At 42.2% G+C, this 14,854-nt stretch overlaps 1 protein-coding gene across 2 annotated transcripts in view; it reads right to left on the bottom strand.

Annotated features, from left to right (window-relative positions):
* The window catches only part of CLPX (caseinolytic mitochondrial matrix peptidase chaperone subunit X), a 33,971-nt gene extending 20,026 nt beyond the window's left edge, over window positions 1-13,945 (bottom strand). For both annotated transcript variants that reach the window (XM_084642194.1, XM_084642195.1), the window contains exons 1-3: window positions 13,785-13,945; window positions 7,478-7,638; window positions 5,805-5,922 (exon numbers count right to left, since the gene is read on the bottom strand). In XM_084642194.1, coding sequence (XP_084498320.1) covers window positions 5,805-5,922; window positions 7,478-7,638; window positions 13,785-13,857 — 352 coding nt within the window. In that variant the 5' untranslated portion in view covers window positions 13,858-13,945. The remainder of the gene's footprint in view (window positions 1-5,804; window positions 5,923-7,477; window positions 7,639-13,784) is intronic.
* Between the last annotated feature and the right edge of the window lie 909 nt (window positions 13,946-14,854).

The raw sequence follows: 14,854 nt of genomic DNA, 5'->3' as shown, positions 1-14,854 counted from the left end.
TAACAGATGGTGATATTCATACAGAGAGGCAAAGCAATTTGTCCAAGATCAGACAGTGACAGACCTAGGAAAAGAAGGCAGGTCGCTATTTCCAGTTTGGTGCTCTGCTCAGTAACAACTGTATTCAAAAGATGAAATTCACCCAAGTGTGGCAACCCCTTTCATGCTACTTGAGATATGTGGAGGGAGCATAAAAAACACAGGGAGCTCTGTAATCCTGTATGCACAGGGGAAGGCACGTAATTTGGCTCTGAACAGACTAGCACAACTGAATCCACAATACACAGAGAGAGGTAACAACTACTGGGCCTGGCCCACAAGCTGAAAAAGTAACAGTGCCCCCTTCATGTGTGCTCCCCTGCATGGAATTAATCAGGCTATCGCGAAAGGTGGACATTGGGGTCTGGAAATTTCCCATAAGACCACAGACTATACAAAACTCTGCTTTGTGTCAACGAATGTCTAATCAATTTTGAACAATTTATATCTAATTAGTATTTCAGTTTCTTTTAATGTAGTATGGCAGTATACTGAATGGCTTCAATCCAAATATACTAACTCAGTAGTGACAATTTTTCAATTAACACATTTAGACTATAGGAAAATGTGAAGTATAATACATATGACTTCCGCTCTCCAGTGAGCAACATTTGGTTATCACTTAAAAAATTAACTAATAGTGTTCTAGATATTTTTTTTTTGAGAAGTCATAATAAAAACCTCAAGAACAAATAATAGATTTTCTTAAGAACATTTTGCTGCCTTTGGGAATCAATTTTTAGGACAGCAGCAACTCAGACTTCAAAGGAAGACAAAAAATCAGATTCAGAAATACTTTATAATAACTTGTGGACTTGCACTATTAAAGCTATTGTCTGTTTCAGAAAAGCAAAGAAAATGGCATCTGTTCTAGATTATTTCAAAGAACAGAACCATAATCCAACATAAGTGTCAATTCCTGCTCCAGCACTTGAATGTCCTCTTAAGTGTGCCAAATAGGTGCAGTATGACCTACTTAGACAAATAACTACTCCTTATTAAAATGACCAGGTGAAGAACTCTATAACAATCTTCTGAACTTTTAAAAAGTCTCTAGAAAACAGATTACACAGCCAAATTCTGGGTAATTTTATTGTCGACCTATGATAAGAACCAAAACATTTTTGACATCGTGCTCATGCTTCCCATAGAGCAGATGTTAGGAGAAACTCATCCAACAGAAAAGATACATACGATTCAAAATTCTGTAGCTGCAAAAATAAAATTAGATTTTTATTAAAAAAATATACAAAACTGTTCATTTTAACAGATTATCGAAGTGCTGCTGCACTGTGGAAACCTCATTCCTCTTAATCCTATTCCTTTAAGCAAAGTGAACAGAGGAGATGGAACACTCCAGGGATAACAATATGAACCGCTGATATCATAGGAGGGAGGGGGCAAGTGAAGAAGAGCAAAGGTCACTCGCTTGCAAGCTACCCTCCTATGATAGTACTATCGATTGCCAGTATCACAGGAAGAGTGTGTGCACTTGCACAAGCTCAGAACATCCCGGACATCCTTATTGACTACAAGTACCATGGGAGCATTCTCCTCCCTCACATAATGCTAGCACTCAACATTAGCACCACAGAATGAACATGAATATAGGTTTCAGAGTAACAGCCGTGTTAGTCTGTGTTCGCAAAAAGAAAAGGAGGACTTGTGGCACCTTAGAGACTAACCAATTTATTTGAGCATAAGCTTTCGTGAGCTACAGCTCACTTCATCGGATGCATACTCACTCTCTTAAGCATGGGAACAAAAGGAAAATAAAGGAGAGGCATTATATTTTGCACTTTTACAGCAGCTTTCATTGGAAGATCTCAAAGTGCTTTACAAACATTAAACCTCCCAATGCCCCTCTGAGGTAACTATTTCCCCCATGTTACAGATAGGGAAAAATGTGGCACAATGGTGATTTTCTCTGAGGTCAGAGCAAGTCAGTGACAGAGCTGAGATTAGCACCAAGATCTTCTGACTAGGAGTTTCATGCTCGAACACGAGTTCATGCTCCCTCCCACAGCTGTGACAAAGGAAAATAAGATCACTTAGTTTCCACAGCAATGGTCATTTTCAAATAGGAAGGAACCAGAACTACTAGAAAACCGTGGGAGGCTGTTTTTTTGGTTTGTTTTTTTGGGCTGCTGAACACTGTCGTGATGCCTCACAGACGCTGTAAATGTAAACTTCACTTATTTTAGACTCTAAAACGATAAGGTCAATGGCAATTGGCAGAACATTTTACATCACCAGCTTCACAGAAGGTCACACTTTTTAGCAATTTCCTCAGGACAGAGGAGGTATAAGAAGCTCTGCAGATCTCCAGAGCCAGCAATAACGTTATATTAATAAGTACACACAAATGTCTATGCAATAGTTCCAGTTTCAAATAACTTCACTGGCATGATGAGGTCTGCAAACGTTTAGATACAACAACAGGTAGTGAAAAGGACGTTAAGCTTGGCTGTTGACTTGGCTCCCATGGCATGCTGAAGGCTGTGCACACTACAAGTCAGTATTTATAGTGGTAAGGTGCAAGCCATGTCACACCACAGCAGAGCATTGCATCAAGTTTTTGCACATATCATGCAATAGTATTATTTAAAAAGCTTGAATCTACACTCTGGGGTGGAGATAGTTACTACACTGCAATTGCTCTAAGAGAGCATGATGTCAAGGAAAAAGGGGCAGGAAATCCACTAATTTCCTAACAGGTTTCAACATGACAAGAAAACCCTGCTCTGGAGTATGCAAAGGGCAGGGAGTTCATCCTGGCAGAGCGAGGGGATGACAATGCCTGTTTTTAAGAGTACTCGGGCTCGAAAGGTACAGGTGGTTTTGACTTCACCTCTCAGGCATGAATTTTCATCTCACTGAGGGAAGCACTGATCACAGGATTTCCCTCCACACAGCCTGACACCTAATGCTAGGTACAAGGAGCGTTGAACAAATGGGTAAAAACCACCAAGATCCCTCCAAAGAGCCCAAGAAGATGAGTGTGTTGGAATAGCAGAGAATCACAAAACTATTGTGCAAGGTTTGCAGCAATGTGATGAAGAAGCACATTACAAACAAGCTGCACTGGAATGTCAAGCTGTCACTCCACCACTCAATGGCTCTTTGCAACTTGATTCATTTATAAAGAAGCTATTTGACTCAATTCCATTTTAGCATTCTGTTAATCATCTCAAGATGAGTACAGAGTTAATTTGATGTTTAATTTTTTAAGTGTGTGGGGCACATACTGGATAAATGTGTTTTCCTTAGTCAGTAAATACATAATTAAAACACTGAAGATTTACAAGTCAAAACAACAGGTTTGTTTTGTCTTTTTAAAGTAGTGGCATTACAGGCTTAGCTGAAAATGAAGTTACAGTCTGTTTCATAGAATACAACCACCCATTAATGGAATGGGAATGGAACTTGGATGGGAATTTTGACAATTTAAGGAGGACGAGAACACAGCTTGCTTCCCTACAGCTATTCTGCATTCTATAGTGCAAATAAACCCAGAAAAGAAAATAAGTAGAGTAAAACAAAAACAGACTGAGTTAGGAAAAAAATGTACTCAAATTAACAGCTTGAAAGAGAACTGGAAAAAGATGTAAGGAGTCCAATGGATTCAGGAAGAAATTTTTATGTAAGCCTTAAAGGAATATCTGACAAATTATAGCAACTACAACTGATTTTCTTAAAGATCATAGTTACTAGGAATCCAATGACAGCTCTCCCTCCATTCTGTTTCTCTAACAAGCCCTAAACAAAAGAAAAGAGTTGGTTCCACTCTTACTTGTTGCAATGCTGCATTGTCTAAAAAGACTCTTTAAATCCCAGTATCTCAAGAGGGATGAGAAATTAGGAACATCCAACTGCCCAAAAGAGGCCATCCTCTCACTGTATCTTGATGCTTGAGTTCTCTCAAACTTCCATCAGCCTCAATTCTCCAGATAAGGAAAGGTAATTGGTTTTTAGTCTTATGTGCCCCATGATATCCTGGTTAGGTTCCAGTCTGGCTCTGGTCTTCTTTTTAAATTGAAAATATCTCATCAGGCAAGCTTATCTCCTACACCATAAGAGTATGAGCTTCATGGTAAGATCACTTCTAAACACAGGTTAAAGTATGTCTCTCTGTTGTCCATGGACCCAACAAGTTTGATCTCTGCTCTGAAGCAGTTCTTGGATGATGTTTCCAGCTGGATGCACAGAAACAACCCCATCATCAGCCCTGGCGTTGGTGGTAAGCTAGGTGGAGATAGTAATTTTGAGACTCAGTTTCCTGATGTCTTTGTTTACAACTGGGTGTCTTTAGAAGATGGTGAGTCAGATTAAGAATCTTTTCCTCACTTTCAACTACACCCTTTCTGTGGAAAGTCCCATATGGTGAACAGGGTCTGAAGTGTTTATTCCAGCTGTGCAATTAGGGCCGAATTTGCAGAAATTCTGAGCATATACCTTTTTAACTGAAAACAAGAGACGCTGCGGGAGCTTAACACTTCTGAAAATCAGTCCCTCTTTCACACTGATCCTTTATCTATCTTGGGACTATCTTGCAACACCAAGACATGTCCTTGGGACCATAAAGTTGGATAACTGCAGTACCTTCCTATCAAGGCTTATCTGTTTACAGTTTGTTCAGAACAAAGCATCAGAAATCTGTTTTTTAGTTTAGGTATCTGTGATATTACACCTACCCTGCACTCTATACAGGGACTTTAAATTGACCTTGTTTTTAACCCTTAACAGCACGGACCTGGCTATTCATGAGACCTTCATCCTTAAGTCTTGTCAAAAGCAGCTGATGAATATTTGTGCTCTGACAACCCAATTTTTAGAGACCTCTGTCACTTGCTAGGTAAGCAAGAGTTTGTGCTTCACTCCAGTAGACCCTAAGGCATGGGATTCATGCTGCTCTACACTACTGCCTCAGCTTATCTGTCCAAAGTGCTTTTAAGTATGACTACTTTTAATTCCTCTCCCCATTGCTCCTCCATTCAACATCTCTGGTGTGCTACAACCTCTTTAATCTTCTGTTCAAAAGAGTTAATTCTAAATATTTTAAACTTAATGTATTAAAATTCTTGCTGTACAGTATACCAAGTGTCCAGGGAAGGCAAAGGCTGCACTTCAAAAATAAGGTTGATCTTCAGTGGTGGTCTGGCATTTGATGTTAGAAGATTTTTTTTCCCCATTCACTGTGAACTCAACTACTCTTCTGAACACACTATGGCTCTTATTCTGGCCTACAAGGTCCAAAACATATATTTCTTCTAATATATTCTAAAATGTGGTGATTCTCTTAGTGGATCAGCAATTCATACTACTCTTCCTATTGCTTAAGAAAAAGGTTTTAATGGTAAATAAGCAAAAAATCATGCACATGCTCATTAGAAAGCCAGTTAGGAGCTGAAGTAATATTGTCTACATGAACACTTCTTCCACTAAGATACAAAATGTAATAGGTAAAATAAGCTTACATTGTTCACAATATTGCTCTGCATACTGTTGACCGAATTCTGCTCCTGATTATACTCATGCAGTTCCTCCTGATTTACAGTGTCAGTGACATTATTCTGGATTAACACCATCATAGCTGGATATTTATATGCATGGCATAAGTATCTGAAATTCTCAGTATTCAAAATAAAACTTAGCTATCGGAACAGAATGGTTAAAATTTTAGTTTGGCAATAATGTCAATGTTTTATAGAAATGGAGAATCACCCATATAAATCAGAACACAATAATCCTTTGTTAACACTTACACACAAAGGTCTCTACATGTGTGCACAGGTCTCCACACTTTGGGCACCGCAGCTGGTTTCCTCCTTTCCCCGAGCTTCCAGAACTGGACTTTTTACTGCCTCCCTCACTGACAGATTTCTAATGAGAAACAATAAAATAATATTTCAATTGTTAGTTCCAGACAATGAATTTCAGATTTGTTTCATTATACATACCACAGTATATAATGAAAAAAGTTAAAAAATCGGCAGCTAAAACTCTATTTTCAGTATTTGAAAAAAGACTTCAAACAGCTACAGTAAGAGAGTTTAAAATTTTATGCTTAAAAACAGGCTAACATTTTCCTGTCAACAAGCCAGAAGAAGCACCATGTCACAAGAGACAGAAGAAGTGACTAGTGATTTTGGATGCTCAACCTGAAATACATTTGAGACACCTGGTTTTTCAGAACGTACTGGCCACCCATCCTCTCAAAAACAGGCCCTTTCAAGGTGTCTCAAAATGAGTACTCAGAAATTAAGGCATCCAAAATCACAAGTCCCTTTTGAAAATTTAGATTCTAACCACTAAGGCATCAGTTCCCAAACTTTTGAAAGCTGAGCCCCAATTTGGTAAAATTAAACTAGTTGTGCCCTCCTGCAGTCCCACGACACGTTATTAAAGGCCTATCCATCTCAACTTCTAAATTAAGGCACATCCCACATTTTGGGAAATAATAGAAATATCTTCTCTATCTCTCTCTCCCCCCCCCCCTTTTTTTTTTTTTAACATTCTTTGATTAGCAAGGAAATAGCTAACAATGCTGACACTTGAAATATCTTAATTAGCACTCACTGAAAGATGGGGCTGTCCACATCTCAAAACTATTGTTTCAGGGTCTCTGCAAACTTATATAGACAACACTACATTGGTTACGCCCTCTTTACATTTTGAAGGTTTTCTCTGTAATCATAACAGCTATAGACTGACTTTAAAAATAATTATATTCACACACAGAAGCCTCTGAAAAATTAACACATCTGTCCATGCCCCATGGCTAGTCCTTTACATTCCACGAAATATCAGTGTAAGGAAAAGTTATTGAAGTACCCCATACACTTTCCAAAATCCTACTTGCTGACTAAGGAACAACCCATCAGGTAAGCAGATTCTTCAGGTGTATGATTATTAATTGCAGGTACAAGACAAAGAACAGGGTAAAACAAAGATTATAAGTAAGTTCATAAGAAGAATAGCAATTAAACATATAAGACTAAAATGAGTCTTTTCCACAAAGCACTCTTTCTTAGTTCCATGGCAACATATTACAGAAGTAATTAGAAAACCATAATATGTTTGGTTTAAAGAAACCAAACTAAGATGTAGTCAGTTTTTAAAAAAGTGTTAAAAGACTTTCAGATACCACTTCTATGTGAGTTCCTGCAAATGTTTGTGATTTTATAACCATATTTCACAATATTTTCAAAATATTTATCACACTTTTTGCTGTTTGAAAGACCCAAACAATTGGGAGAAAGTGACAATAAAAGTATTTGTGTACTGTCAAGGGCACAAACCATACAATGAAAATATTTTTCCTCTAATCTTTTCAGTTACAGTAATCTGAAGGGTAACTTGTAACAGTAGGTAAAAATTTCAGAAAGGAGTGTGGTTAAGAGATCCCTTTAAGCAATAGGTAGTGTATGCAGACTACCTTATTGCCATCGCCAGAACCATCCTTGCTCGTGCCATCTTTTGAAGCAAAGTATGCTGGTGTTTCTGAAAAACTTCTAAAAGGAATCCTTCTTAGAGACCGAGTTTCAAAAGTCCCAATTCTTCCTAAAACAGCGAGACAAGTACGACCACAAGTAATACCTGGAAATGAAACAAATCCTGTAAGTCTGTGGGACACACATCTTGCTCCCCACAATTCAAACAAACTCTTTGCATAAAATAGGGAAAATGCGCCACGTTATCTATTATTAGTTTGCTTTATGGCGTAAGAGAGAATAAGATATAGTTACCACTCTAGCTAGTATTTTACCATTTCTCAGAAGACATCTGAAGTGCCAATGTGCCAGGCCTGATTTTGATTAAACTGTATAGTGATTAATCAAGGCCATGTCTACACTAGGAACGCTTTGCTGTTATAGATATACCAGTTTCTTATACCAGCAAAACACTCCTCCTACAGACACAGCTTATACTGGCAAAACTGCACTTTTGCTGATTTAGCTTATTCTAGTTCCTCACCCCTCAACCCCAAAAAAACCCCACTCCATAAAAATAACCTATTCAACGTATAACAGAAGCACAGTTTTGCAGGTTTTACACTAAGGATTTTAGTTGGCACAGTTAGGTCTGTCAGGGATCAGACCTCCTCATGCCTCTGACCACCATAGCCAGGCCGTCAGAAGCCTGTAGCGCGGACATGGCCAAATTATCAATAGTGGTTAGTTAGCAAACAGTACTACAGTTCAGCTCTCAATGTCCAAACGTCAGTTACCCAAGATAGCATCATGTCCCCACCTCAATATCTGTCATATCAAAGATTTTCTTGCTAATCCAAAATTATTTCAGGTCCCCAGCAACATTTAGGTAATTGAGGTTATATTATGCTAGTGACAGTTACAGAAAAGCGCAATCAGGATGAAAAAAAGATCAACCTTTAACATGTATTATGAAATGAGGTAACTGCAGAGATAATAATGAAATGACCTTTGAAACGTCTCCTAATCATATGAAATGTACCATGTAAGTGTCTTAGCAGCGTAGTACACTGGTCTTCATTTGGCAGAATCAGAATCCTTGACACTTACTTGTAAACATTTCCAAAAGTCAGTTTCCAGGAATTTTCAGAAGGTCAGATTTGAAGAAACAAATTCTTAAGGGGGAAATGTAGGGGGGCTATTATGTTTGGCAGCATGGCTATCTTCTATAAACAGTGGGTACAAATTTTAAATTAAATACTCTATTTTTAACTTTGACTGTTTTAAATGATTTATTTCCAACATGAAAAAAACTCATCCATTAGGCTACCCAAACTGTTGGTAGTCTTGCAATAGCCTGGGAGAAATACTCCACATGTGGGTGGTTATGAGCCCACCTACACTATTCCTACAGTTTTAGAAGCTTTTACATAGATTAAAATACAAGAAATGGTACAAAATTCAAGTAGCAATGATACATTTGAGATCTAGATTTCATGTTAGGGAGCTACTACACATAACTAGTAAACAATGTGAGGGGAATTCTAAGGGCCGACCTACAGGAAAATGCTACTTAACAATAATGATATAGCAGTATAGCATCAGCTCCTATTTTTTTATTCCAGCTAACTTTGGACTGGGGTAAGTGGAGGAGGATTGAACCCTGGGAAGAAATCTCATCCACTGAAAGTTTATCATCTCAGCAGAACCTTCTCAAGCAGGGACACACAAATGAAGAGAATATGGATGATAGGATGAGTGGAGTTGGTTTGCAATGAAACAGAAAATGATTTCCAGTCATTTCTAAGACAGTTTATCATAAATCTAAGTCTATCGTTTTAATTTATCAGGATTTTGTTAAAATAAGTTCAAAGACAGACATGTAATTTTGTTCCAATATTTGACCCTCAGAATTTTTCACTGGCTATCAATTCCCCTCAACATTACACTTTATTCCCTTAATGCACACATTTCATTATGAGAATATATTTTAAATGATTTAATAAACAACATTCTTATGACTTTCAGCTTAAATTCTTGGTGTCCTTTGAGAGAGAGGAGGGTTTTTGAAAATGACACCTTATTACTTTAATACAAGGACAGACGACAATAAGGAAGAGTATTATACACAGACATACATATGGTCAAAGAAAAAGCCCCTGCCAACATCTGCTACTGCAAAGTCACAACCAGTGATATTGAATCAAATCAGATTTGCGGATTTTTTAAAAAAACAGTTTACTAGCAAAACACTACCATAAATTAAGGTAATTAAGATATATGTTTAAAAGGGACACTATCAACTCAAAATATATATTTAAAAAAATAGCTGTGTTTGTACTTGACCCTTAGTCCCAACCAATTGAAGATGTCTCTTGCCTGCTGCAATAAGAGAGCAAACTGAATCTAAGGGTTCCTTTTCTTTTTGTGAAGCTAAGGGAAATCATGAAACTAACTATACACAAACTGCTGTCAAATGCACAAAGTAAACTGAAAACAAAAAAAGATTTCTCTTTCAGTTACTGTAATGTTAGGGCACGGATGGGCAAACTTTTTGGCCCAAGGGCCACACTGGATTCCAAAACCGTATGGAGGGCCAGGTAGGGAAGGCTGTGCCTCCCCAAACAGCCTGGCCCCCGCCCCCTATCCGCCCCCTCCCACTTTCTGCCCCCTGACTGCTCCCCTCAGAATCCCTGACCCATCCAACCCCCCCTGCTCCGTCACCTGATTCCCCTGACCCCATCCACACCCCCCACCCCAACAGCCCGCTGGAACTCCCATGCCTATCCAACCCCCCCCGTTCCCCATCCTCTGACACCTCTCAGAACCTCTGCCCTATCCAACCACCCCCTGCTCCCTGACTGCCCCCCGGGATCCCCTGCGGCTGGAGACAGACATACTGCCACACTGCCCTGCATGAGCACGCGGCGGCGTAGCTGCGGGGGAGGGAGACAGCGGGGGAGGGGCCGGGGGCCAGCTTCCTAGGCCAGAAGCTCAGGGGCTGGGCAGGACGGTCCCATGGGCCGGATGCAGTCCGTAGCTTGCCCACCTCTGCGTTACGGATTACTTGAAAAAAACAGTAGATACAGAATTTGAAGTTGGTGTCCTTTCAGTAAAATATTTTTACAACACTCTGAAGTTGAAAAGCACTGTTTAAGTGGTAACACTAACAGTTAAATGTTTTGCTATTCAAACCTTGACAAGCATTACTTTAAATACCATGACAATCAATCTAAAAAGATTCTGCTGGGTTGTGATACTATTTACTGTGTGGTATTAGCTATGATACCATGGCAGTCAACACATTCTAGTTCAGTGGTTCTCACCCAGGGGTATGCATACCCCGGGGGGATGCAGAGGTCTTCCATGGGGTACAGCAACTCATCTAGATATTTGCCTAGTTTTACAACAGGCTACATAAAAAGCACTAGCAAAGTCAGAACAAACTAAAATTTCATACAGACAATGACTCGTTTATACTGCTCTATATACTACACACAGAAAGGGGTACAGCAGTCTGGAAAGGTTGGGAGAAAGTTGTTGGCAGAGCATTTCAGGGCACCCTGCAAGAATTATCTTTTTACCCAGGCTGGGTTTAGGAGGGTGTAAATAGGTTCAGAAGGAAAAGTTAGGTATCACCAGTATGAGTTGGTTAGATAGGAAGAAGGCTTTTCATGATACAGAACCATCTCGCAAATTTCAAAATTGGTTATTTTGGAGAAAGTTTATTGTACATGTACCTAAAGAGTAAAATAGGAAGAAATTTACTGCACCCATTTCCATAAAATGTAAGTAATCATAAAGTGCAATTTTCCAAGAATATTCCACATTCCAGTCAAATACCTGGTTTATTTCCACTCCACATTTTAGTCAAAACCTGAACAATTCAACCTTCCCCCGCCTCTATTTCACCTTTATAGCAAAAATTTATTTTGAAGAAACTTGTGATTAGTTAAAAATAATCAATTCAAAACTGAAAAGCTTGTTGACACACAGTAGAGTATGTTTTGCTAAATCCTTATGTGTACTGCATGAAAAATAAAATCTTTTACTCAAGCGATTGCTATGTTTGACAGCAGCTATATAATGTGCAATACCACTATCTCAGTTCTTCGTACTATTCCATGGTATCCGAGTGCCTCACAATCTTTTAATGTATTTATCCTCAGTATCCTAGTAATGTAGGAAAATTATGTTATCCCATTTTAAAGATGAGGAACTGAAACACAGACACAAAAGTCACACGTGGAGTCTCTAAATGGAGCAGGAGATTGAACTCAAGTCCCAAACTAGCACCCTAACCACCAGACCATCCTTGAATTTTCTACCATTTGCAGGGTTAGATCCATCAGTGACTGCAACAGGTGCCAACCACAAGCACCTAGGATACTGGATAAGAGTTGCAGGCATTATTATATGGCAAAATGTGAATCGTCTCCTCTACAACTATTACAGGAAATTGGACTCAAAAATCATTTTTTGTTACTCTGAAATTTCTAGTTTTTCATTTCTCTTTATAGATTCAATTTACATTATGTATTTTGAATAAAGAAAAACACTGGATATGCTGTTTATAGAAAATACTTGATTCAGATACTGACAAGAACTTTTTACCTTTTAAACTTTATTTGCTTTTAGAGGGTTCGTGTAAGGTAGAGAGTTCACAGTTGAAAGTATTGATTTGAACCTCCCAGTGTAGGTCATGCTGGACTGGCAGATATGGAATCGGCTAAATGGTTCACCGCAATGTAATGATTAGCCCTTGTTGAACTACCACATTAAGCTATTGTTACTGAGGTTGACAAAACGCTGTGCCCACTACACATGCATTAAACAGGCACTGGCAGGTTTAAAAATCCTTACCTGTGATACTATCACCACCTTACACTATTAACATTTATGTTCCTTAATTCTTGCATTTCTAGTTTAAACTATGAAAATAAACTTGAAGGTACTTGCCAGTCAGTCACAAGTTTATTCATCAACATGATGTTCCATTCTCATTAGTAATTAAATATTTTAAATCCTAAAACCCATTTGCATTTTCTCTTAATACTAGTTTTGTAAACCTTTCTTCTAGCCACTCAATATACATTTAGGCCTGAACTAACCAAGTGGCCTTTTGGACTTAAAAAAAAAAAAGAAAGAAGAAGTGAAAGAGTAAACTATTGCTTGACTAAGGACCCTACAAAGGTTGAACACCACAGAAGTCTGGTTAGAATGCCACTGGCTGTAAGAACCAGAAATACATTGCACATAGTGACTTGAGGGAGGTGATTTCTTTCAGTAAAGCCTAGACAGGAATTAATAGGAGTATCCCCAACACTGCTTCTGCACTGACCCACAACAAAGCCAGCTAGATGGAGATTTAATATCTCTTGCCAATTGTACATTGGTTCTACGACAAATCCATTTCAAGTGAGCTATCCTACAAACATGTTTCAATGCTTGAACTCTTGCTATAAGCATGTTTGGTACTCTATAGTTCAATGACAGGTATGCTTCCTACTCCCCCCACCCCCTTTCTCCAAACTACCCTCTTTACAAGAGCCATCGACTGGAGCTATACAAAGAAACAAAAACCAAGTTAGATCCCTCATTTCAGACCCGACTCCAGCCCCACCATTGAGCTTGCGATACCTCCCGTTCGTAACTAGATTATGGACACCGGGAATGTAGAGTCACGAAGCCCAGGCTAGAGAGCGATCACTGTGGCTAACGCAGGGCACCCCGCTTCCTTTGGGCCTCCCTCCACCGACACTCCTTATCTGGGGGGCGATCACCCCGTCGTTTGGAAAATACTGAACAGCGGCTTAGTCCTTGGTGTGACAGAGGATGCAGCGGGGCGAGGCACAGGCAGGGCAGACGCGTGAGAGCAGCCCCCCGCCGAGCGCAGGGCTGGGGCTGGGTGCTGGGGGCGGTGCAGCGCCGGCAGCGGGGACCTGGGGGGTGCGGCCGGGGCTCAACCCCGCAGAGACACGGGGAGGGGGTGTTCGCCCCCGTCTCCGCGGGAGGATCCAGGCCAGGGCTCGGGGAGGAGCGGGAGCCCCAGCGCGGGGGGCGCTCACTGGGGCGCGGTCCGGACGACGCTGATGCCCCCCCCAGCGGACTCAGTCCCACGGGGCGGGGGGGGGCTCTCGGCCCGGACCTTGCAGAGGGGGGCTCGGCGGGAGTTGGCATTCAGGGCTCGGTCTCCGGGGAGCGGGGGAGCAGGGTACGCCCCGGGGGCCGGTCTCCGGGGAGGGAGTACCCGGCCCCGTCTCTCTAGAGGACCCCGGGCAGTGGGGGCTCGCAGGCGGGCGGGGTCATTACCTCTGTGCGCGGAAGGCAGTGAGGAGCCGAGCAGCCGCGCGGCGGCAGCAGCGCAGGTGTTACAGGCGGCCATGGTCCCGCTCGGCCTCAGCGCCCCGCACCTGCTCACTAGGCCTCCGGCCCGCAGCCTCCCGCGCCGCCCCCCCTCACACGGCTGCCGAGTAAACACCGCCCCTCCCCCTCCCCTTCCTTCCCCTCCCTTCCCCCAACTACCGTCACCACGCTCGGCGCTTGTGTGTCGTCACGGCCAGCGAGCGCCGGCTCCCTGCGAAGCAGCCCGTGCCGGCCCGCACTGCATCTTGGGACACGTAGGCCGGCGCGCTAGGAGTGACGAGATGGGCGGCCGGCGGCGACCCACTGCCTCGCTGGAGCGTTGCATGCCGGGAGCTGTAGTTCAGGGGGACTTTGCATGCCGGGAGTTGTAGTGCAGGTGGGGGAACTGGCAGTGGGAGAGTGGCAGGGGTGGTGAGGCGCCGCCTGTTGGCAGACACCTTGTGATGCTTTGGGTCAACCTGCTGATGTAGGGAGAAGAGGGATGGTGCCCGGGTGTTGCCGGCGTAGCGACTGTGTCACTAGATTTAGGGACGTTTTGGTTTCCCTAGCGAGGAAGGAAGTGTCACGGCGTCGGTGACAAATCTCACGACTTTCACTGCCCATGACAGCATCACTCACAAGCAGCAGCTCTGGTGTGAACAAAATCCATTCCACGCTCTTCTCACTACGTTCTGTTGCCCTAGTCCCATGTCCTAGTCCAGGGGTCGCCAGCCTGGGCCTGAGAAGAAGCGAGAATTGACCCATGTCCATTGCCAAAGAGCCACAGTAATACGTCAGCAGCCCCCCATCAGCTCCCCCACTCCCCCGGCTCCCGGCGCCTCCTGCCCACGGGCAGCCCCATCGATCAGCGCCTCCCCATCCATCCCTGCACCTCCCGATCAGCTGTTTCGTGGCATGCAGGAGGCTGGGGAGGGGGAGGAGCGAGGGCACGGCAGGCTCAGGGGAGGGGGCGGGAAGGGGTGGAGTGGGGGCAGGTCCTGCGGCAGAGCCAGGCAGTGAGCACCCCCCCCCCGGGC

The sequence above is a fragment of the Lepidochelys olivacea genome (assembly GCF_965140295.1).
Source record: "Lepidochelys olivacea isolate rLepOli2 genome assembly, chromosome: 10".
Lineage (NCBI taxonomy): Eukaryota > Metazoa > Chordata > Testudines > Cheloniidae > Lepidochelys > Lepidochelys olivacea.
The sequence above is the reverse complement of the archived record's forward strand: the minus strand, read 5'-3'. Positions and strand labels throughout refer to the sequence as shown.